The sequence below is a fragment of the Sus scrofa genome, chromosome 9 (genome assembly GCF_000003025.6).
Source record: "Sus scrofa isolate TJ Tabasco breed Duroc chromosome 9, Sscrofa11.1, whole genome shotgun sequence".
Classification (NCBI taxonomy): domain Eukaryota; kingdom Metazoa; phylum Chordata; class Mammalia; order Artiodactyla; family Suidae; genus Sus; species Sus scrofa.
In genome coordinates, this window is record NC_010451.4 from 100,838,011 (window position 1) to 100,862,475 (window position 24,465).

At 38.3% G+C, this 24,465-nt stretch overlaps 1 protein-coding gene and 1 long non-coding RNA gene across 15 annotated transcripts in view; one reads left to right on the forward strand and one right to left on the reverse strand.

Moving 5' to 3' along the window:
* Nucleotides 1-10,355, reverse strand: part of LOC100737186 — a 31,491-nt gene extending 21,136 nt beyond the window's left edge. Inside the window, exon 1 of one of the 4 annotated variants that reach the window (XR_002347069.1) lies at nt 9,331-9,854. This is a non-coding gene — a long non-coding RNA (uncharacterized LOC100737186). Of the gene's footprint in view, nt 1-8,849; nt 8,940-9,330; nt 9,855-10,191 lie in introns of those variants that run through there. The other 3 variants (XR_002347070.1, XR_002347071.1, XR_002347072.1) reach the window with 3 other exon arrangements.
* Nucleotides 8,683-24,465, forward strand: part of MAGI2 (membrane associated guanylate kinase, WW and PDZ domain containing 2) — a 1,324,507-nt gene continuing 1,308,724 nt past the window's right edge. For all 11 annotated transcript variants that reach the window (XM_021102528.1, XM_021102530.1, XM_021102529.1 and 8 more), the window contains exon 1: nt 8,683-9,502. In XM_021102528.1, coding sequence (XP_020958187.1) covers nt 9,202-9,502 — 301 coding nt within the window. In that variant the 5' untranslated portion in view covers nt 8,683-9,201. The remainder of the gene's footprint in view (nt 9,503-24,465) is intronic.

Below are 24,465 nucleotides of genomic sequence, written 5' to 3' on the forward strand. Positions count from 1 at the left end.
TTCACTATTGACAAAAACTAAGTCCATGATAATATTGTGCTTTTGTTGCTTCCTTTACTTCTTTGAAATGGAAACTATTGTCATTTTAAATCAATAATAAAATGATAAAAATAATAGGCAGGATTAGAATACAGGCAGAATACATCACACTAAAATATGTGGAGCATATTTGAAATTTTAAAAAAGATGGGAATTGATGGGAAATTAAAGCATATGCTAAGGAAATATATAGAGAAAAAAGAATAAGATATGCATTTGGAAAATAGGAGAACTAATAATGTCAAAAACTAGAAGCATAAATATAAATATTTATATTTATATATAAATATATGGGCTAAATAGTGTTTTAGAGATAAGAGTTTTCTATAAGGATGAGTGCATGAAAAACATGGTAAGGTGATTTTAAAAGATTTAGAATCACAAAGTAAAAAGTGACAGCAACTGAACTACTCACTTAAATAAAAAAAAAAAAAAAGGTGGGGTTGGAGTTCCCATCATGGTATAGCGGAAATGAATCTGACTAGGAACCATGAGGTTGCGGGTTCGATCCATGGCCTCGCTCCGTGGGTTATGGATCCAGTGTTGCCATGAGCTCTGGTGTAGGTCGCAGACGAGGCTCAGATCTGGCGTTGCTCTGGCTGTGGCAAAGGCTGGCAGCTGTGGCTCCGATTAGATCCCTAGCCTGGGAATCTCCATGTGCCTCGGGTGCGGCCCTAAAAAGCAAAAAAAAAAGGGGGGGGAGGGATGACAGATATAACTGCATGATGTCATGAAATCCAAGTTCCTGAATTTTTGAGGTGTTTACAAAAATCTAGTAAGGAAAGCCTAAAAGTCTAAAGAGTATAAGAATATCTTTTTTAGTTAGTAGAATGTGAACTGATGACAAGAGATTGACAAGAACTAAATAAAAAAGCAAAATTGACATTAAAGAAGTATGTCCGCATAATACTGCATAAAGAGGAATAAATTTCCGATCATCCAAATACAGTATCATTCTTTTGTATTCTGCACATATGTTGAATAAGGAAACAAAAGCATCAAAAGTTACTGCATTATTGTTTACATAAAATATTGCAATGACTTTAATGTCAAAGAACAAAAAAAAACATATGTTCATGCTTTCTTTACTTGAGCTGGTCAAATTTCTCTCCACATATCGTGAACTCTGTAGTTATAGTAATAATTTAAACAAATTTTCAGTTCTCTGTCCTCACTTTGTATATTCTGCATGGTCTATGAATTCCACACAAAAAGGTGCTTTACAAAGACCCAAGTCACTTCATTATGACTTTCTAACAGATAAAATGTTCTAATACTCTTAGATGTAAGTAGTCAAACTTTGCCTGTCCCCATATCTTTTACATAGGTCTAGGTGACTAGTTGACAGTCCTGACTAAAAGTAATTTCCTGAGATTCGGAAACGTTGGGCTATACATTCCCTCTCAATATTACTACCAACACTAGAAAAATAATAAGATGGTTCTATGAAATGCAGAAGCACAATCAATGAAACAGTTCTGGTCCTTAGATGAAAATTTAATTGACAGAAATCTAAATGTTACAATTATCAATATATTCGAGGTTCTGGGGTAAAGAGAATTGGCACTAATGTTATTTGACAAAAATGCTGAATGAAATAGAAAGTTTGTTCATGTGTTTGGTGAAGTGTAAGACCCTAAACCTCCCTCTAATTTCCAGAGGCCTGATTTCTCAACATTAGATCCTCATTTGGAATACACTCTTCTTCAGTGATCTTTCCTCTCTCTAGAAAGATATTACAAATCTTTAGTGTTTTCCTCTTCTGTTTTGTACTCTGCTGGGTAAGGCCAAAGAATAAGTGTTTCAAAGTATCCTCACATCTATCTCTGTAGCCCAACCTCTCTCCAGGACTTGAGCTTGTATTTCAGTCACTTGGCTTAAGGTATGCATCCCCAAGGAGTCACTGAGTAGAGCCCAGAAACCATGAAACACAGCACATCCTCTTGAAACATTATTTAGGCAAAGTTTAAGGGAAAAGCAATATCTTACATAAGTCTAAATATGAACCTATTACAGAGTACAATCTAAAATCCATAATACTTTTCAGATGAAAACTGAAGACTTCAAATAAGATTATTTTGGCCAGGGGTAGGTGAGTATACCATTGTTGGAGATATTGTCATAGAAAAGTCTAAGAAGTTTTGCATTATGCTAAATAAATATACCTTATAAATACGGACTAGCATTTTTGTATCAATACTGTAGCAAGAGTGAAAAGAGGTTTAAAAGTAGAAATGACAATGGACAAACTATGAAGCATGTCAAGTTTATCCTGCACCACCACCATCATCACCACTACCACCTCTCAGACACTGCCCAGAACCTGTCCCAAGCTCTTGAAGAATTTGGATTCTTTTCTTAACCTCAGCCTCAAGGTTGAATATATTCTGTCTTTCCTTCATCAATATGAAGAATATTCTTCTGCATTCCATTCTCTTAAGATATTAGTACGAATGAAAAGGGATAATCATTTAGTACTAAATATAAAGGGTAGTGGTCAGATAATGAAATTTTATAAAATATCACTTTGGACATATCTATCATTAGGCAGAATTCTGCTGAACATTTACACTGTGCCAGAGAATTAAAGAATGATAAGAATGCAAAGATGAACTTAATAACAACAACAAAAAAAGCCAACCTATACTTTCTGTGGAGGACAGACCTGAAAATAAGGAAGTGTATTAGAAGCCATTTTTCCAAAAAGGGTACATGGAGATATAAAGAAGAGTCTGTGTTGCGTTGGTAGGAGAAAAAAAAAAAAAAAAAAAAAAGAGTCCAAAAAGGCTTCTGAGAGAAAATGGCCTTAGAAGTAAGTCTTAGAGGGTAAGCAGGTATAAGCCACACACACGGCAGAGTGGGGCGGGGGATGTATTTCAGGTGAACACAGAACTATGAAACAGCCTAGTGAGTCAAGGAAGCTGAGAAATTCAGGATGAATGAAGCAAAAAATTGTAAGGGGGAGGGAAGGCCTGGGCCTGACCCTTTGGTAGGACAGCTGGGTCAGCTGCCCCAGGTCACAAACATGGTAGAGAATTGGCACAAGGCACTATACCTCACCGCCCTGATCAGAACATTATTGAAATTAAAATCTTAAATTTCTCTCTTTTATGATATTCCAAAGGACATAGAACAGGCTCTACAAAGGGGCTTCTTTTTTTTGTCTGTGCTTGCTTTGAAGGATCCACCTTATCTTGGTGCCCTACATTCCAATTCCAGGGCGTACAGGGCAATCTGTGGCTGGAGAGTAAGGAAGGGGGAGAGGAAGATCAAACAGAGATAATGAATTTGTACTTTACTGTGTATTTTTTTGGGAAAAACTGGTGGATTTTAAGCAGAGGAAAAAGAGTTTTCAGAAAGTTTTCTCAGCTAATCCAAATAGAGGTTTTTGAGGTAAAGGCAGGGAAAGGGAAAATGACAATAGCATGGGGTAGTTACATTGATAACCTGAAATAAGTTATAAATAGTGAAGATATGAATATGTTGTGTCCTACAATACTGCAGTAGGAAGAATGATGGCCCTCTAAAAGATATCTAGGTCCTAATCCCTAGAACCTGTGAATATGTTGTGTTTTTTGGCAAAGGGAAATTAGGGTTACAGATGGAACTAAGGTTGATAATCAGCTGACTTTAAGGTAGGGAGATTATCCTAGGTTATCTGGTTGGGCCTGATGTGATCACAACAGTCCTTAGAAGTAGAAGAGGTAAGCAGGAGAGTCAGTGTTACAGTTTTAAGACGTAAGCAGGAGTTGACTGGCAGTTGTTGGCACTGAATATAAAGGAAGAGAGACACATACCAAGGAGCTCATTCACCCTCTATGAGTGGGAAAATGCAAGGACTAGGACTTTTTAGAGATCCAAAATAAACAAAGCTCCTCCAACATCCTAATTTTAGCCCTTTGAAAATTATTTTGGACTTCTGGCCTCCACAACAATGGATAATAAACCTGTGTTGTTCTGAACCACCAACACTGTGGAAATTTGATACTGAATCAATAGGAAAAATACAAATATTCAACTCGACCTTGGCACAAAGAAAGCCCTTGACTGAAAGCCATACTGAACACTGATTCATATCTTCATTAGAGGTCTCGTCAGGCAGGTCTCACCCTTCATAAACATTTTTCTAGATGTGGCATGCCATACTTACGTCTTGCTATTAATGTTTCTTTATTCTTTCTCCTCAAACAGTTAAAGATCTTGTAATATATGGATATAAATTTTATGTCTTTTGAACAATCAGTTACTGAGCTTTGTGTCCATTTATGTCCAGACAGATAATTTAAAAACAATCACCATTAGGGACTTCAAGTGTAACACAGAATTTGAAGTAGGAGCTTTAGAGTCACACAGACATGGACCAAGTCACATCTTTGTCTTATTGGTAGTATAACTTTGGGTAATTTAAAATACTTGAGCCTCAGTTTCTTCATCTGTAAAAAGGAAGAGCAAAGCCTTAGGATCCTCAGAAACATACTCTGAGATGAGGATTGTGTGCAAGTGTTTAAGAAAATGCTTCCAGGAAAACACATAAATTACAGAGTAAGCATGATAGAGAAGGAATGGATTTCAGGCAAAATCCTAGCATCAGCATGATTCTGCAGGGGAGCCTTGGGGTGTAAATTACACTTTAGATTTTCTTATTTCCAAAGGCTTTTAATACTGTATAGGGCAGTCCTTGGCAAATGGTGTCCTAAGAGGAAAGTGAACTCCCAAGTGATTCTCTCCGGTTTTTTGTGCCTGAAGGCAAAATGAGTCTAGTAGCCCTTAGGCAGTCTTCCAAAGAGTCTCAGGGGTTGGCTGTGAGAAGTAAAAGAACATAGTAGCTGGGGGGTAAGGCACATATAATCAAAGAGATCCTAAGGGATCAGGATGGAACTTGACTGAGTCTGCCACAAGCATCTACCTCATAAAACTCTTCTAAGGATTGAATGCACTCATGTTTTTCTTTCTTTAGCTTTTAAGATTCCTAAACTAATTTTCCTTTGGAATAGAATGCAATATCTAGTGTCATGTTCTGCACATAGAATGATAAGCAATGAAATAATTCTTTCTTGATATAGGCATTCAACTCAGAAAGGGTGAAGGAGACAAAGGAGAAATAAAGCAAATGTGAATGATACAAGAATAGAAAGTAACCAAATTAGTCTGAATCTAGTATTTAAAAATGACTGTAATTTCAGTCATTTTTTCAAGCTAGAAACTTGAACAACTTAAGATTTTTAACTGTTTGCTTTCATCTCTAAAAATCTAAGCAAAGTAAAACAACCAATGAACAAAGAACATATTTATCTAATGACAATAAATTCTAACAGAAAATATTGTCCTCCCACCCCCACGAAACAATCTAATGAGTCCTCAGAATACATGTAATTTTTTCTTAAAATATGTCCTTATCTACTCTATTCCTATACTGACCATTAAAACCTTTAATTTTGATAGCACTTTACAGTTTTAAAGTGGATTCAGTTTTATACAATGCACAAACAACTCTGTCATATATATTATCACCCCCTTTTTACAGATGAGAGAAAGCTCTGACAGGGTAAATTACTTAGGTAAAGTTGCACAGCTAAAGGCAAAATATCAACTTCTGAGTCGCAAGAAAGTGCTTTCCTCAGGGTTCTACATTATTTTACACCTCCTATCAGTCAAGGTCCAGTCAGGAGAAAGACTCACACCACAGTTAGAACAGGAAAGATTTAAAGAATTATTAACTAGTAAAAGGAGAGTGATTATTAAGAGAGAAGATATCACTCAAGAATACATGAATAGCACATTGAGGGAGCAGCCACTACCTCCAGGTTGTGGGAGAGAACTCTAGGAAGGATAGCTTAGAAAAGCTACTCCCATCTCTGCCCTCTAAGCTACAAAGCCTGAGAGACAGTCCTCAGAGATAATGTGGCTGTGACCCACTTAACAATCAAGAAATTGGCTGAGGTGCCACAGACTGAGCTAGTGAAGAAACCACTAGCTAGGGTGCTAGTGAAACTTGCTAGGAAGCCAACCCCTGGGTTGCCAGCAAGCCACACACTGGGGAACTGACCAAATTTATTTGAGGGTAAGAAATGCTGGCCAGAAAGCCATTCACTGACCACCACACCATTGAAACAAAAAGTAGAGCAATGGAAACAAGAAGAGGAGTATTCCTTTTTTTAAATGCAGTATCCTTCTACAAGTTCTATCGACAACAGTGCTAACATTGTGCTGACAATAAAGAAATGTTTACAACTCATAGTTCTAATATCACAGTTCAAGGCAAAGAAGATGAATTAGGAGCTGTGAGACACTAAATTAACTGGCACACACCTCAATGCCTCTCCTGGGTTCTGAAGGGCAAAATGCTTTTACTCCAAATTTCTGCTCCATTTTTCCCCCGTAAGTATCCCTACACTAAAATGAGGACCTAATCTTTGGGGACACTATGTACTGATTACTGGTATGACATATGGTAACTGTATGGGGAGAGTGTCAACACAGTGACTGAGACCAGTTCTTGAGCCAAAACACTTAGGTCTGAATATTAGCTTCACCACAGACTAAATGTGCAGCCTTGCAAAAATTGTTGTCTGTATGCCTGTTTCCTTATCTGCAAAAGGGGATGATAATACTATCTACTTTATTAAGATGTCAGGAGAACAGATTACAGACATGTGATAAACGTTATGATAAATGATAAGAACTTTATAAATATTAGTATTACCCATACACATTACTTGGTAACTAGTGTTTTAAAATACTGTTGAACTCAGTTCTCATTGTTCTTATCACCAATTTCCACCTAGGGCTGTGTGGCTGTGTTTCATAATGCTAAACCCAACTTCTCTGGGTGACACCAGGCTATGCTACAAAAGGTCTCGCCCTCATCTGGGCATTGTCTGTATCTCTTGCTTCAGATCCTGGCATTGCCCAGGCTTCCTGAATAATCCTCATCAATCAAAACCAGTTAATTGGAAAAGTGAAAAAAGGCACATGGTTACAGAAATGATCTTTCTTTAAGATCTTCTGCAGTTCTAATTTGAATCCCCCACTTGCACAAACAGTGAGTTATACTAGAGAGAGGAAAAGGAGGAAATTATCATTTTGAGTACCTGCCTACTCACCTATGCCAAGCAAACACTTTGCATGTATTATTTGATTTCATCCCTGCCACAAGTCTATCAGATTATTGAGAGATAAAGGAAATCAAGGCTCAGAAAGGCCAGCAACTCACTCATAAACACACTCTTGCTAGGTAGCAGATCCTGAATTCAAACCCAGTCTTTCTGTTTGGGTCGACTAAGCATTTTTAACTGTTCCGCTTGCCTCCCACACTTTCTTCAACTCAGACAGTAAGAACCCTAAACGCTCAGTGCTTTTCATGCTTCTTTGATTTAAAGAGATGAGTGGGTGAGCAACTTCTTTTTTTTTTTTTTTTTTGTCTTAAAAGTATCATTTGAAAGTAAAGCAAATGAAATTCATTTACCAGTTACAGGAACTTTAAGAAATCACTAACATCTCACAGGAAACTAGCCTCTGAATGAAGACCAAGGCCCTCCTGCATCCTGGCGCCCCAGTCCTCACCTCTCCTCCAGGCTGCAAACTTGGTGAAGGAAAAGTTGCCTGGCGGCGGGCCAGCTAGCTGAGGTTCAGCCAGGGCTCTGCCGCTCTGTTCACCCAGGAGGCTTCTTCTTCTATGAAGCAGGAGCTTGACACGTCAAGTAAACTTAGGGTTTCTCCCTGGTCCCAGCTAGGCTGAGGGTGCCTCGCTCCAGGGCGTGCCCCACGGTCTCGCCGCAGATCCCGCGCGAAACTGCCAGGCTCTCTGAGGAAGCGGCTGACGCCGGCCGCCCGCACCCCCTCCCCGCATCCCCTTTCCTCCGGCTTCTCCGGACTAGGAAAAGTGGAACCGGTTCCTCTTGGTGCCCGGAATCGCCTTTCATCAGATAGCCCTTTGCTAAGTTCCCGTCTGCACCTGAGGGTGGGACGCTGCTTCCCCTTACCCGGCTGACAGGAAAACCAGCCCGGAGTTCACTAACTTTGCGCTCCTCTGAGGGGGTATGCTGAGAACTCTGCGGAGTCTGACTGAAACGTGAGGAGACAAAGCCCGTCTAAACAGTGAACTCCGACGCCTCCACCCGCCTCGCAGCGCAGAGGCCTTCTTCACCGACTGCACGCCGGGTGGGTCCCACAGCTCGGCTCTTTCTCATGCCAGCATCCCGCGCCGGGAGGCTAGCGGCGCACGAGCCGCAGCACGAGCACTGGGCGCGAGGAAGACCACTATTTCTGCTCCAACACCCAGGTCCGAGGAAGTCTGAACGTCCTCAGTACAGCAACCCAGCGGGCCGCTCGGCCGCTGGGAGGCTGAAGAAACGTCCGCACTGGGCTCGCGGCCCTTCCTGCCAGCCTCCCCACTCCGGGCCTCGGCTCCCTCCTTTCCCGCTCCCGCCTCCTCTCGTAGGCTGCCAGGCGGACCCAGCCAGCCTCTTTCTCAGCCTTCACTACCGGGTCAAGCCGCGGAGGGAGGGAGCGGAGACAGCAGCGAAGCAGCTCCCCACCCGGCGCGCGCGCGCCCCTCCTCCCCCTCCAGCCCGCTCCCTCCCCCTCCTCTGCCCTCTGCCTCCTCCCCTGCTGCCAGTACATTACAACTAGTACGCGCGCACACATACACACGCACACGCGCGCGGACCCTGCCGCTGCCACTGCAGCTACCATGGATATCAGCTAACAACACACACTCAGGCGCGCGCGCGCGCGCTCCCACTCGCACCACGCAGGAGTGGCCCCCGGCATCCCTACCCTCCTTCCCCACCCCCACCCCACCCGCTCACCAGCTCGGCTACTGCTCGCACAGGCTGCCGTCGCCGTCGCTGCCGCCACCACCACCACCACCACCACCACAGCTCTTCTCCGCTGCGGGGCCACAGCCTTGAGTGTCATTCAAGGGACAGCACAACCTTACCCAAGCTCTCCTACCTCTGCCCAGCGGTCCCTGTCATCCTCCCCCTTCCTCGTCCACACTCCATCCAAAGAAGAGGGAAAGCACCGAACAGAGAGAGGAGCAAGGCAAAGTCTGCTCTTCTCACCTCTCGGCCCCCTGGCTCCTCCATCCTCATTCTCGCAGCACCAACTCCCCTATCCTAAAGGAAGCCCTCAGAGGCTGAGGCGACTCACCCCACTGCCATGTCCAAAAGCTTGAAAAAGAAAAGCCATTGGACTAGCAAAGTCCATGAGAGTGTCATTGGCAGGAACCCCGAGGGCCAGCTGGGCTTTGAATTGAAGGGGGGTGCCGAGAATGGACAGTTCCCCTACCTGGGAGAGGTGAAGCCCGGCAAGGTGGCCTATGAGAGCGGCAGCAAGTTGGTGTCGGAGGAACTGCTTCTGGAAGTGAACGAGACCCCCGTGGCGGGGCTCACCATCAGGGATGTGCTGGCCGTGATCAAACACTGCAAGGACCCCCTCCGGCTCAAGTGTGTCAAGCAAGGTGAGCGCAGCGGCTGGCTCTGTGCTTTGCCAGGAGGCTGGACCGCCCGAAGCGCGGGGCACAATAGAAGGGTGGGCTCGCGTGTGGAAGGGGGTGTGTTGCGCGACAGTAGGGTGAGGTCGTGAGTCCGGCAGAGCAAGTGAGCTTTGCCGGGGATCCGGGGGGGGAGGAGGGGGTCAGTGGAAGGGAGGGGCGGGTTGCGGTGTGGTGTGCAACTTTGTTTGCGCAGTTACCCCCCCTCCCCTTTGGAAGGTGTTCGGCCTTGTCTGAGCTCGGAGGTGCTGGCGAGCTCCTGGGACAATTGAATGTGCGTCAGCTGCACGGCTCGCAGTGGTTGTTGAGCTTTTAGGGAAGGAAGGACGGAAGGAAGGAGGAAAAGGCATGAGAGAGGAAGGAGCAAGTTGAAGGTGCAGTGGCATCATCAGCAGAGCCGGGAGGAGTAGGGGGTGGCGGGGCGAGTGGAGGACTGCGGGCTCCGTTTAGGGAGCTGGACCGAAGACGCCTCGGTCAGAAGCCCGGTCCCCTGGGGATTTCTGGGACGCTAGTTGACAGAGAAGAGAAAGGGCAGATTGCTTCGAGCGCTTTGACGGGTCTTCCTTAACTTTTTCTCTGCCTCACTCCTCTCTCCCCCCTCCCCCGCCCTCGGTCGCGTCATGTGGGCACCGCGCGTCACGTGCGCACTGACTAACCCGAGCGCTCACCCGGAGCTGGCCTGCGGGAGGTGGGTCCGGAGGGAGGCACCGCACTAGCTGCAAGTTCTAGTGTTGAGGGTCGGAGGGAGAGACGTGGTTACCGGAATGTTCTTTACAATGAAGTTGCCTTCTTTGAGTGGAAGTTCTCCTGGTTGGACTCTCCTCTTGCTTCCGATTGGGGGGAGGGGGGGCGTGTTTCTGAAGAGGAGCTGGAAAAGCCAGCTGGTTACAACTCAGACTCCTTCAGCTGCAGCCGGTTTAGACGAGCCTCAATTGAAAACTGCTGTTGGTGGGGACTTAAGGAAACTAGGATCTTGCAGAACTCTCACAGACTTTGCTCAAAAGCAAATTATAGTCCTGGAGGAGGAAAGAATGAGATAAAAATTTCTTGGAAAGAGGACAACTTCAGTTAAAGTAGCGTTATCTTTGTTTTCTACATGGGATTGCATACGTTTTGTAGTTCACATTCACATTTCATATGTGGCATGCATGTATATGTGCATATCACATCAATCTAAGGGTTTGTTATTGGTGATATGTTGTTTGTCCTGCCTTAAAGATGGAATTGAGTGGATCATTGCCTGCATTTTGAACAACTACTTAATTTTACTGCATGATTAACAATCAAGAAACATTCTTGGTTGAGAATGATAGGGAGATACTCTTCTCTGTAAAACCAGTTTTAGAAGTGAACCAGTGAAAAATGAAATTTCAGACAAACTTTCTTAAATGTAAATTGCCATTCAAAAATTTTTTTCTCTGGGGGAAAATATTAAGTATTAATAGCTGATGACGTATTAATATTGAGTATTAATAGCTGATGACTTGATAATAGCTAATGTGAACATTGACTTGTAGGTCAGCATAGCTCAATACCATATAAAACTGAAGAATATGAGTTTGATACTAAGGCAAATAGCATATCTTGATATTTTTCAAGATGACATCCCAGAGGCTCAAGTGTAGGCATTCATATTAACATATTTGATGTCATGATACTATCTTAGAGCAATAGGTATAAATGTAAAGTTTTGGTTTTGAGCCCAAAAATCTATAGCACAATTAATGATGTTGGTCTGGTTGGCAGCCTATTTGGTAGTGCAAAGTGGCTGCAAACTTCAACGCATTGTTAAATTGGGCTAATGATAGTATCCTAATAAGGGAGGTAATTCTATTATAGTTTGTAATTATGACCACATATTAATGTACTCATTCTAAACACTGCATTTTGAGATGGAGCTCTGCAAACTGTAACTCTAGCATCAAGAAAAGAAAAAAGAAAGGGAAATTTTTGGGGTATTGTCAATCTATATTCTATAAAATCCAGTGGAAAGACTCAGGTGAAGTTATGAAAACTATCATTAAATATTGAAAAGCTATCAGTAAGAAAAGGAATTCTGACTATCCCGTGACACTCTATAGGTAAAAACTAAGATGAATGTGTGGAAATTTTCAAAGGATGAAACATTTTTACCTTATTAAGAAGATTGTAATAGAGCTTTAAATAATCTGTGGGCTATATTGTTAACTCATGAGCCCCCATCATTATGTGTTTTGGAAGAGGGCAATAACCAAATGCCATGGATTCCTGTGTAAGATGGAGATCTGGACTAGCTCTCATTTAAATCCTTCCATGATTTTGATCCAAGATAGTCTCTGATACTCAACTTCCTGGTTATAGTTTATTTGAAAGATAATTTTTTTAGAACTCATGGGATATGCACATATAATGTGATATATTTAGGGAAAATTTCTTTTCATTCTGTATTAGCCCTCAGTTCTGTGCTTCACTGTGTCATTGATGATTGGTGCTCAAAATGATGTTCACAGAATCACCACAGGAACTTGATTTCACCTTCTGAATCACTATTGACAAAGAAACAAAAATAAATACTTCTTTTAACTTTTGTGGAAATATATAATCCTTTTGTATATTCTGTGTATGTTGATTAGGGTTAGGGTTATGATTCTCTTGTAGAAATCATTCTTTCCCTTGTTAAATAATTGATAAAGTTACTTTATCATTGTAAGCAATGTAAAATTTTCAAAACCTTAGATATAGTGCCTGTGTCTTGGGTTTCATTACAGATTTCATTCGCTAGAAAAGTATTTAGAGATTGAAAAACTTAATCATGTTTTCTTTAGCAGTTGTATTTTTAAAATATTAATGAGATTTTTTTTTTTTTTTTGTCCTTTTGCCTTTTTCTACGCCTGCACCCATGGCATATGGAGGTTCCCAGGCTAGAGGTCTAATCAGAGCTGTAGCTGTTGGCCTACGCAAAGCCACAGCAACGCTGGATCCTTAACTCATTGAGCAAGGCCAGAGATCGAACCTGCAACCTCATGGTTCCTAGTCGGATTTGTTAACCACTGAGCCACGACAGGAACTCAAGATAGTTGATTTTTTTTTTTTAAGATAGTTGATTTTTGAGTATTTAAACATTGGATGTATTATGCAGAAACTATATAATCAGGTAAACTAAGGCAGATTTCTCAAAGAAAATAAGATCCGTTGAATAACAAGATTATTGATTAAAAAGTGCGCCAGATAAAATTGTGTTGTTTACTCAGTTATTATTTACATACTTAGCTAATTTTTCACTGTAGTTGTCATAAGATTAAATTATCATAATTTTAAAAGAAGGTGAAGTACCAGAATTTTAAGACATACTAGACAAATACCTATATTGTAATTTTCTATATTAACTATTTTTAAAACCATTTTAAAGCTATTTAATTAAATTTGAGGGATTCCCTTTTTAACTTGAGCTGCTTTTTATCCACACAGTGATGAGTCATATATGAAAAATACCATTTATTGTCAATGCAGTTTTTTTTATAAACTATGGCTTTTTAGTTTATAATAATAAACTTTCCTCACCAAAGTGTTTGATTCTAAATTGGCAGCTCTGTTGTGTTATCTCATTAATGCAGCAGACGCAGTTGAGAGAAGTTTCTTGAGTGATTTTGAGATCTGTGCTGATGTGCTAAAGGTTTTTCTTTCTTTTCTTTTTAAAGTTGCACTAAAGTTCACAGCAGCCAGTTACATAGGCCATTGTGTCCTACATTCCTTGCACTTTAGCTGCAACTGCACTAAATCTAAAACCACATGGGGACCTACATAACCTGAACTTATTTTCCCATTTAGTATCTCACAATGGAGTATAAAAGGCAAAAAGTTTTCTAATTCTTCCCATCTCGAAGAAGGACCAAATAAAGCTTTTGAAATTCAGTTCTAGAGAAGATGCACATTGCTCTCCCTCCTATTGCTCCTTTCAAAATGCCTTCAAAGGAAAGTAGATCCACATTTATTGAGTCATGCTTTCTTTTTGACTAACTTCAAGCTAGTATCATAGAGTTAACCTGCATGCTTCTTTTTTATTTGAAAAGGTGAACACAAATTATGTCAAATTTTCTTTAATAAAGATTTATCTCCTCCATAGAAGTTTAAGTATGTGAATTTTATTGACCAATAAACAATAAAATTGTTCAAACAGTTTGATCAGTTACTTATTTTAGGATAAAGTATCTTTAATGTTTTGGAACAAAGTTAATGAGACAGTTATCTTTGGGCATAATTTATGGGGGATGCCACTATAGTTTCTCAGTTTATTTTTTGATGTACATAATTTAAATAGTATGACCTTGAATGCTAAATTTTCTATTTGCTTTTTCGATGTATTTATTTTGAATGAGTGTAATCTTGGGGTGAAATCACAGCCAGCATTTAAGTGCCACCATTTCTGCTCTTAACATTTACGCTGTGCAATCTTTTGCCATATTTATTATACTCACTTTCCTTTTTAGTTGCTTGAAATTCACACATTCACTTTCATAATGAGCAAAGAGTTTTCACATTTGATAAACTGTTACTGCTTGTAGTTTAAACAATGGCTTTCAAATGCATAGCTGTCCCTGATTGAATCCTTTCCCTCAAGAGATATGACAGAGTAGCCATTAAATGTAGTCCCTCAAGGAGATAGTGGGCTGGGTTTGAATCCTGAATATGCCACTTAGTACTGGTTATATAAACAAGTTATTTAGGCTGGGATTGTAATAGTGTCTTGAGAATATTAAATAAGTTATGTATTTAAATGAGATAGTGTCTGGCAGATAATAAGCATCATGTAAGTGTCAGTAAATGTTATTCCAAAAAAATATTGGTCATTTTGAGTAAGTGATGTTGTAAAATATTTTTAACTTTCAAGATATTTTACATTTAATTAAAGACTAACTGAAAAATAGTAAAATGATTGACTAATTAATAGTATGATATATTGAATCATTTACTCTAGGACTGACAAACATAGAAATGCTAAGAGAATTCACTAAGATTGGGAATATTTATACTTCTTACATGTGACTCTAGTTAGAGATACAAGTATCATGTTGTCAGAACTTTTATTTCTTAACTAGAAATCAAGACTTCATAAAGAAGAGTGATAATGAAACAATTAATTTCTAAGTGTTCTGAGTCAACAATGTATAATGAAGAAAAATGTATCAAAATTCAGCAACAAGTTTACTTTGTATTTCTGAGAATGTCAGCAGTTCATATGATTAATTCTTTGTATTAACACTTTCATGATGAAGCAACCAGCAATATATCTATCACCAGTCTCCCCCAGTGATTTTAGCATTTTAGTTGACTTATTCCCATCTTAGAATTCAGTTGGAACATCTACCTTGAAGTTCCAATGTACAATGTTAATTTTTAAAAATCTTTCTTAGCTGCAATCTGGCTGTCTATGATGATAAGAAACATGGAATAGAGTTTTACAATTTTCTTAGTATTGTGACCTTTTAATTATTTATTCCATTCCATTCTCAGCTCCCTCTCTTCTGTTTGCAGTAAGGACCAATGCGATATTTCCTTTCATAAAAGTAAATTATAATTAATGTTTTATAGATAATTTAGTAACAGGTTCCTAGTTAGTGAATTTACATTGTTAATGAGAGACTTGTATAGAAATGTGCATCTGCTTAAAACTGTTGTAAAATGCTTATATAATCATAGGGAATTAATCTTTTTTTCTATTATTGTATTTCATTGACATTTTAAAATTATTTTTAAAAAGACTCCATTTGGAGATTAATTTTCTTTAGAAAATTGTTTCAAGTTTAATATACAATGTAAATTGTTTTGGAGAGTATGTAACTAACAGAAAAAATTTCCTTTTTGACAACTAACTGGATATTAACTCAAAGGCATCCAGTGCATCTATTTTCAAAGATCCAGTAGGCTAACGAGTGGATATTTTAAATGAATGAGTAGATTTGTTAAGTATTTAACATACCGCTTGCTTTTCCTTGAAAAACGTTTCTCCATGTAACTGTTACATGAATCCATGTCAGGTTTTATGTCATTTTCAGTTATTTTGGTTTACTTAAAAAAAAAAAAAATCACTGGTAAAATCATGGCAGTCACCATGGATCCAATAATGGCCTCAAACAGTTAAGCAATGCTGCTTATCTTAGTATTTTTTTTTAAGATTTTTTAAATTATAGTTGATTTACAATGTTCTGTCAATTTCTGCTATACAGCAAAGTTATCTAGTCATATATATATATATATTTTTTTTTTTTTCCCTCACATTATCCTACATCATGTTGCATCACAAGTCACTGGATATAGTTCCCTGTGCTATATAGGATCTCATTGCTTATCCACTCCAAATGCAGTCATTTGTACCTACTAACCCCAAACTTCCAGTCCATCCCACTCCCTCCCCGTCTCCCTGGGCAACCACAAGTCTGTTCTCCATGTCCATGAGTTTGTGTCTTTTCTGTAGATGGATTATTTTTGCCAAATATTAGATTCCATATTTTTTAAAAAAGTGATGTCATATGGTATTTGTCTTTCTCTTTCTGACTTACTTCACTTAGTATGAGGGTCTCTAGTTCCATCCATGTTGCTGCTAATGGCATTATTTTGTTCCTTTTTCATGGCTGAGCAGTATTCCATTGTGTATATATACCACATCTTCTTAATCCATTCATCTGTTGATGGACATTTAAGTTGTTTCCATGTTTTGACTATTGTGAGTAGTGCTGCAATGAACATAGGGTGCCATGCATCTTTTTCGGTGAAAGTTTTGACTGGATAAATGCCCAAGGGTGGGATTGCTGGGTCATAAGGTAGTTCTATATTTAGTTTTCTGAGGTACCTCCATACTGTTTTACATAGTGGTTGTGCCAAATTACATTCCCACCAACAGTGAAGAAGGGTACCCTTTCTCCACACCCTCTCTAGCATTTGTTACTTGTGGACTTACTAATGATGGCCGTTCTGACTGGTGTGAGGTGGTACCTCATTGTAGTTTTAATTGCATTTCTCTAATAATTAGTGATGTTGAGTGTTTTTTCATCTGTTGGCCATCTGTATATATTCTGTAGAGAAATGTGTATTCAGGTCTTCTGCCCATTTTTCAATTGAGTTGTTGGTTTTTCTGCTGAGTTGTATAAGTTGTTAGTGTATTTTAAAGTTTAAGTCCTGGTCAGTTGCATCATTTGAACTATTTTTGCCCATTCTGTAGGTTGTCTTTTGGGGTCTTTTTAAGGTTTCCTTTGCTGTGCAAAAGTTGTAAATTTGATTAGGTCCCATTGGTTTAGTTTTGTTTTTATTTCTGTTGCCTTGGGAGACTGACCTGAGAAAACATTTGTAAGGTTAATGTCAGAATGTTTTGCCTATGTTCTCTTCTAGGATTTTTATGATGTCTTGTCTTATGTTTAAGTTTTTAATCCATTTTGAGTTTATTTTTGTGCATGATATGAGGGTGGGTTCTAGTTTTATTGATTTACCTGCAGCTGTCCAGTATTCCCAGCACCACCTGCTAAAGAGACTGTCTTTTCCCCATTTTATATTCTTGCCTTCTTTGTTGAGGATTAATTGATCATAGGTGTCTGGGTTTACTTCTGGGTTCTCTGTTCTGTCCCAATTGGTCTGTCTGTCTGTTTTGGTACCAGTACTACACTGTCTCGATCACTGTAGCTTTGTAATATTTTCTGAAGTCTGGGAGATTTATACCTCCTGCTTGGTTTTTTTCCTCAGAATTGCTTTGGCAATTCTGGGTCGTTTATGGTTCCATATAAATTTTTGGATTGTTTGTTCTGTTTCCTAGTATATATAGGAATATATATGCTTAGCTGGAATATATATGAATACAAGAATAACAAGTGCTGTAGAAGCTCACAGATTAATCTATCAGCATACCCTAAGGTTGTCAAAATCTGATTAGCTAGATTGACAGCATGAATAGGTATCAGAGATATGAAATGTCCAGTATTGCATCTGTAAAGCATTCTGATCAGTCCATACTTGACCCCAATTTGTCTTCCTTTGCAGTCTGTGCTCTAAGGATTTTAAAGCAACTCTTTACTAGACAAAGCAACCATTAAATATAGTCAATAATATTTTATTATAATTATATAATATGATAAATATCACCACATAAGAAATTATATTACAATATATGAACGTCTCTAATAACATGCTGTGCATCTTAAGTTTAATGCAATGTTACTTGTCAAACTTAGTGAAAAAAATAGCAAGCCTTTAGGCTTAAAGAGTCACAAAAATCTCCCAAAAGCCATAGCTTATTTCCAAAAGCACCCTGAATATAAATGACTCTAATCTTGTCTCTCTGGTATGTCAAGTACTTAGGGGATGCCATTTTGTTAGGACTAGTGTGTAAGTTAGACAGAAGTTGATTCTTCTTTAGAAGAGCATTAATGGTACCAGAGGTGCTCCTAACCATCTGCAGTTAAAATACTAAAGCCTTCCTTCTTAGTATTTCTTCTGAAACTTTACCTCTAACATTATCTCCTTTTCTTCTTTGGGTGGAAGTATCTTTTTTTCCCTTTTCTTCAGTGTGGGAGTGAACAAATTTGAACAAATTTGTTCTGTTTCTTTGTATACATGGAACACACACACATCTGTGTGATATGTGGGTGCACACACACATTTTGTAAACACTAGGTTCAATGACAATTTTTAAATCAATAAGTCTCAGAAAGGCATTTATGCATGTGGGGATACAGTCTCATATTAGGGAAACAGTTACGGAAAATTACTCCATGTGTGTATAAAATCTAGCTGAAAAGCTTGTGTAGTCACCCATAAATTTTCAGCTGTGAATGGTATTTTTAACCCTTATTAGCTATGATAATAGGACACCATAAAGAAATCAAAAAATCAAGGGCCAGTTGATTTCTGTATTTCATATTAGTTGTTAAGAAATGATAATAAGAGTTTAATAGTTTGGATTTTGGTTGTTGAACCATAATGCATAGGATAATGTCCTAATGACAATGTAACAAAAGAAACAACAGAGGTGAGGGATATGCTAATTCATGAAATTGATAACATTTGCAGAGTAGTTTAAACTGCACTGGTTTAGATGTCTCAGAGTAAAATGACAGGATTGGATACAGCATGCTGTGAATATGTAATATATTACAATTCTAAAGAAGTAATCATTTAAAAATAGGTTAAATGATCCCTACCTCATGTGTTTAGCTAAAATACAGGTACTCATGTTGCTTTACTGAAAAATTAAACATGTCAAGAAAAGCAAAACTTAATTAACATGGGTCCTAAGAGATTTTATTATGAAATAGAGAATATGATATTTTGAATTACATTGATATTTTAATTTAAAGCCATTTTCTTTATGTCAAATTAGCTGGTTATGGAATGGGTATATATGAATTTATAAAGTACATACATACTATAAAATCTAAGAACTATTTAAAATTAATATATTTGATAGCCAAACAGTATGTTAACCTACTACTGTGAAACAGTTAAATGTACTTTTATATTCTCTTTATGTCTCCCTTTTAAAATTAATTGAAAACTCTTCAATGTGTAGTGTGAAAGAGTATCATTATACCCTTTATCCTTGGGTTGACTCTTTTAGCATTAACTAAGGAGATATTTTGCTTTGGTTGAATATGCTTTCAAACAGACTTTAGAAAGTCACAAAGTCATTAGAGACATTGTAGGTTGTCTACTTGGAATTCATTTCTTCTTTTCCCCCTCCCCTCCTTCATTACTAACAAAATGCCAGTTCAAGTATCCATACTGATATGCTACTGTGCCATGTGTTTCATATTAGGTTGGCCTTATCCCAAGTCTAAACCAAATATGGCAATTCTACCACTTTGCCAGAGTTTTTTAGGCAATGTCATGTAACCCAGTTATAAGTAATGAAAAGTAAGGTTGAAGCCACTTGGGGATATTCTAAGAGATTTATTAGTACTTAAAGTAAGATCCAGGACCGATCTGTTCATTTTTCTGTCTGTGAAAGTTACCATGTGTGGAGGTGATACCTAGAGCAACTATAGCTATCTTGTGATCATGAAGAGAGTAGCCAGAGTTGGAGAATGGTAGAACTGAGTGATAAAAAGTTACTGGCTCTTTGATGATCTGCTAAAATAATGAGCCCAGAAATAGTCCTCTCTCAGGACTTGTTGTTATTGAGCTAACAGTGCACAAAATATTTTAAGCCATTTGGATTAGGTTTTCTGTTATTTTGAGGCCAGAATTTTTTGACTGATATAACTGTAAAATGGTATAAAAATAGATATTTCATTCCTATTTTATTGTTTTGAGGAACACTGGTGAAGATCTTCTTTCAAAAACAGAAATCTATTTAGAGAATAAACCAAGATGTATTTTCCTATTACATAAGCGAAGTCAAATTCTAGGTATGTCTCCATTACCTCATTCACTTTTGCTCTGGTTGGACCTCTGTTTTAAATTCCAGAAAATTGTAGGCATTCAGAAGTAAAATATGTGGGAACACAAATTTATTTTAACATTATCCAAAATAGAACATAATCAAGAAAGCAAATCAGCTACAAAAATATACCCACAATGCATTCCAGAAACAACTTGAAATATTTTTTGAATTATATAGTGTTTACTAATGTCTATTCCGTTGATTCAGGAGTATATATAATTATAAACTGACTCATCAGAAATGTTCCAACACCATTCTTCCAGAGCTAAAATGCATCTAGTTATTATTCAACAAACTTTTATTAGTGACCTATTCTCTATCCAGCATTGAACTAGAGACTGGTGATAAAAAGATGAATAAAACTTCATTAAGACATCATCTCCATCCTCAAGCAATTCATGTTGTGGTTATGTCTATGTGACCTGAGTTAAAAATCATTAAGGATAAAGTTCACTCAACTTTTAAAGATATTTTCCATGATGTAATCCAAATAAAAGATAAGAAAAAACATTTTGGATAAGAAATATGGGCTAGGAGTTCTTAGTATTCCATGCCATGGACTACAGTTGGAGTAGTTACATAAAGTCTGTATGTATCTATTTTAATATTGTGCTTATGTTCTGGGCACTATACTAGCTAGTGACCATACAATAGTGTAATCCTGTGCTAGGAATTTCACAGTGCCCTATATAATTTAGTGCACAGAGCTTTGGAGACAAACAGGTATGGATTCCACTCATAGCTCTACCCTCATAATAGCTGTGAGTTGAACAAATTATTTCACAATTCTATATATCATTTCCATACTTTGTAAAATAGGTATCATTACAAACCTACTTTACAAAGATATTGTGAAAAATAAATGTTATAATGCCTATGGGATGCTTATCCCAAGGCCTGGAGTATAGTATAGGCTCAATGCTATGTATATATATTTGTGTGTATATCATGTATATATATTGTTTTATATTGTTATAATTACATATATACTATATATTAATATCCTATTTGGTTTGATATTACTATATAATAAGAATTTCAATCCAGTAAATATTTTAAAACACCTGTGCCTTGTGGAAGGGCTCCTGGTCTCTCCTGAGGTTTTAAGCAACAGTTCGTGGAGAAGAGAATGCTTAAATATGAGATCAGGTGATGGGGGTAGGAGGATTATTCGTGACAAAAAAGGCAAGGAGGCATTGATATTGGGGGTTTCTAGAAGTGTGATATAGACAGTAGTATTAAATGAGCTTGTATCATTAGATGTGGGCCAAGCCACCATATGGAACTGCATGGCGAAACATTGGGTATTACTGTTATTATCGCCATCATCATCATCATCATCATTAATGGCAAACATTTGTGCAGTGCTTACTCTATGCCAGGCAGTGTTCTAACCACTTTAGGTAAATAGAAATTGATTTAATCATTATGTTATTCTACAAGGTAGGTACTACCATTAACTGTACTTTGCAGATAAGAGGATGTGCCCAGGGAGATGAAGAAACTTGCACACAGCCACATAATAATTAGCAGAATGAGGATTTAACCTGGGTTAAAGAGGTTTTGAAAGGTTTTAAGAACAGAATTGACAGGGTCATATTTGGGCATAGTTTTCTCATCGAGGGCAACTGTAAGCAACATACAGGCAATAAAGGAAAACATGTAGGCAATGCAGAGACCTAATTAAAGGAGGTTGAAGATAGAGGTTAAAAAAAAAATTAGGTGGCTACAAATTTACCTAGAGGAGAAGTTTTGAGGTCTTCAACTATAATAATGAGGGTAGGAATGGGGAAGAGGGCACTGAGCAAGAAATATGTGGATGGTACAGTTGTCAGTACATGTGATTGATTTTGCGAGGACAGAAAGAAAGGAATCTTGCTTACTTTCTGGTTTCTGTCAGATGGTGCCAGTCATTATAGAAACTGGTGGCAAGGAGTAGATTTGAGAAGTTAATTCCATTTGGGATATAGTTAATATTAAGTACCCAGAAAATATTCAAGTGGTAGTTATGTGAATGCCCCAAGTTTACAATTCGGAAGTGTGAGTGGGGCTAAATGTGTAGATTAGTAAATATGATATTATCCAATGAGAGAATATAAAGGCAAAACAAACAAAGAAATGCTGTGTCATCTGTGTTTGAGAAGTCGGGGGATCCCAGGAAGGAAACTAAGACAATTATCAGAGTAGTATTAACATTGAGTCAGCACCCCCAAACATAGCAGAAATGGTTAAACAAATGACATCTCTAATATTTCCAATTGCATTTGGCAGTAATGGAGGTGACCTTTGTCCGGTGTCATTTCAGTGAAGTGGATGGTGCAGAAGAGTTATATGTCACAGATTGGAAGAGCAAATAGGATTTGAGAAAATAGAAACAGCATCCTTTAAGGAGTCTGATTAGTAGGAAGGATACTGGATAGTCATCTCCCAAGGGATGCATAATTAAGAGAGGTAGAACAGAGATGTTTCTGTGTGTGTGTGTTTTGACAGAAGAGATGTGAGCTCTATTTTCTGTATTTGTCATATAAATATACGTTATTCCATAAATATAAAAATATTCTAGCAAGTTAAGGTCCTTTAACTGATTAATAGAATAAAAAATTATTCATTATACTTTTGTGTCATGCTAAAACTAGATCCTGACATTCAAATAATAATAGTCAGCTAAGACCTTACCTTTCAAGAATACAGAATAGGAGAAGCAATCATGTACACAGCTATCCATAAAAAACTAAGTTTTAGTAAAATGGTACAGAAAAAAATACTGCTTTAAGAACACATAGGAGGGAAAGGAAGATGCAGAAGAGTATAATATAATGAGAGCTTAATTGTATTCCAGTCCCAAGTTCATTGCTGTCCCATCCTTATGAGGCTATTAACTTTCTCAAAACCTCAGTTTCCTCATGTTAGAGAATGGTTGTCAGAAGCAGAAATGGCAATGCCTGTGGAAATGTTTTCTAAAACTTAAGTGCTATTTAGTTGGAAATGTTATTACTTAGAGATGGACATCACTGGGGATGAGGTGCTTTACAGCATAAGGGATCTTTGAAATGGGATCTAATATATGAGTGGGAGTTCAGGGATGGTGGTGTAGAAAGCAGAGAGAAGAGCATGATCAAATGTGGGAGAGGGTGAAAATGACCCTCCTGTGCAGAGAAATAAAGACACATCAGTGAGGCTAGTGAAAGGAGTAGCTGGGCACTCTTTATAGCAACTGTGAATTTTTCTAGAAAGACAACTTAGAATCATTTAGGGCAAGGCCTTAAATGAAAATCTAAAGGGTTTGGACTTTATTCTCTAGGTGAGAGAAGACACTGAAGGTGTTTGAACAAGAGAAAAAAGCAAAATCAAAGTGGTTGGGTTTTTTTTTTTTTAATTTTTGGTTCTGGGGTTTTGTGTTTGTTTTTTGTTTGTTTGTTTCTAGCAGAGAGGGAATTTGGTTTGAGGTATGTGTTGAGTGGAGAAGAGAGTGAGAGCAAGACCTAAGATGTGGTATCAGTAGTGGGAGTGGAAGGACATGAACTGGAGACATCTTTTAGAAGCAAGATGAATAAGGATTTATATCCAGTTGAATAGGAGGTAGTGGTGAAAGGGAGGCAGGAGTCAAAGATAACTGACCTCAGGGTGGATATTTGGAGTAGCTGAAGATGCCATTAACTACAGAGATTAAAATTTAATCTATAGGGGAAATGGTTTCGGGCTGTTCCAGAAATCAAAAATTACTGAGTGGACAATTGCAGAAGCAGCAGCATGCTATTGTCAGCATATTTTGATTCTTAGTGAATAAGTAATTTTATATTCACAAGATATTTATCACTGATATTTTACTTAACACAATTTAGAATAAGCATTGGAGCTAGAGATAGTGAGTTAACAGAATTAAGTTTAAAAACGGCCTATTTTTGGGGTTCTGTTGTGATTCATCAGTGAAAATGAATCTGACTAGCATCCATGAGGACGCAGGTTTGATCCCTGACTTCACTCAGTGGGTTAAGGATCCAGTGTTGCTGTGAGCTGTGGTGGAGGTCACCAATGTGGCTTGGATCCTGCATTTCTGGGCTATGGTGTAGGCCGACAGCTACAGTTCTGATTCTACCCCTAGCTTGGGAACCTCCATAGGCCGTGGGTACGGCCCTAAAAAGACAAAAACCAAAATGGCCTATTTCTAATTTTTAGCAGGTTTTCTTATATTATTTTTCTCCAATTAAAGCAGTGAGTAGAGAAATATGAGTGCCTGGGACTATAATGTTTTTGAGGTGCTTGGCAGATGGCATGTTTCTGATGTTCAAAAGTTCTTGTTCACATACATCTAGAGCTCACAGAATTGCTGGAGCTACATACAGGTTGGTGAATTGAGTGATGTTTTTATGGTGGTAGCAATAGCCCTTCAAGAAGCTATGATCTCTTTAGAACACTGAGAATGAAAAGAGGCCAAGAATGGGAAGTTGAGAGATGCCTATATTTAACAGGCCTTCATGTATATTCTTCTTTGCTTAGCACTTCTAACTTAGGGGGTGAGGCTTGG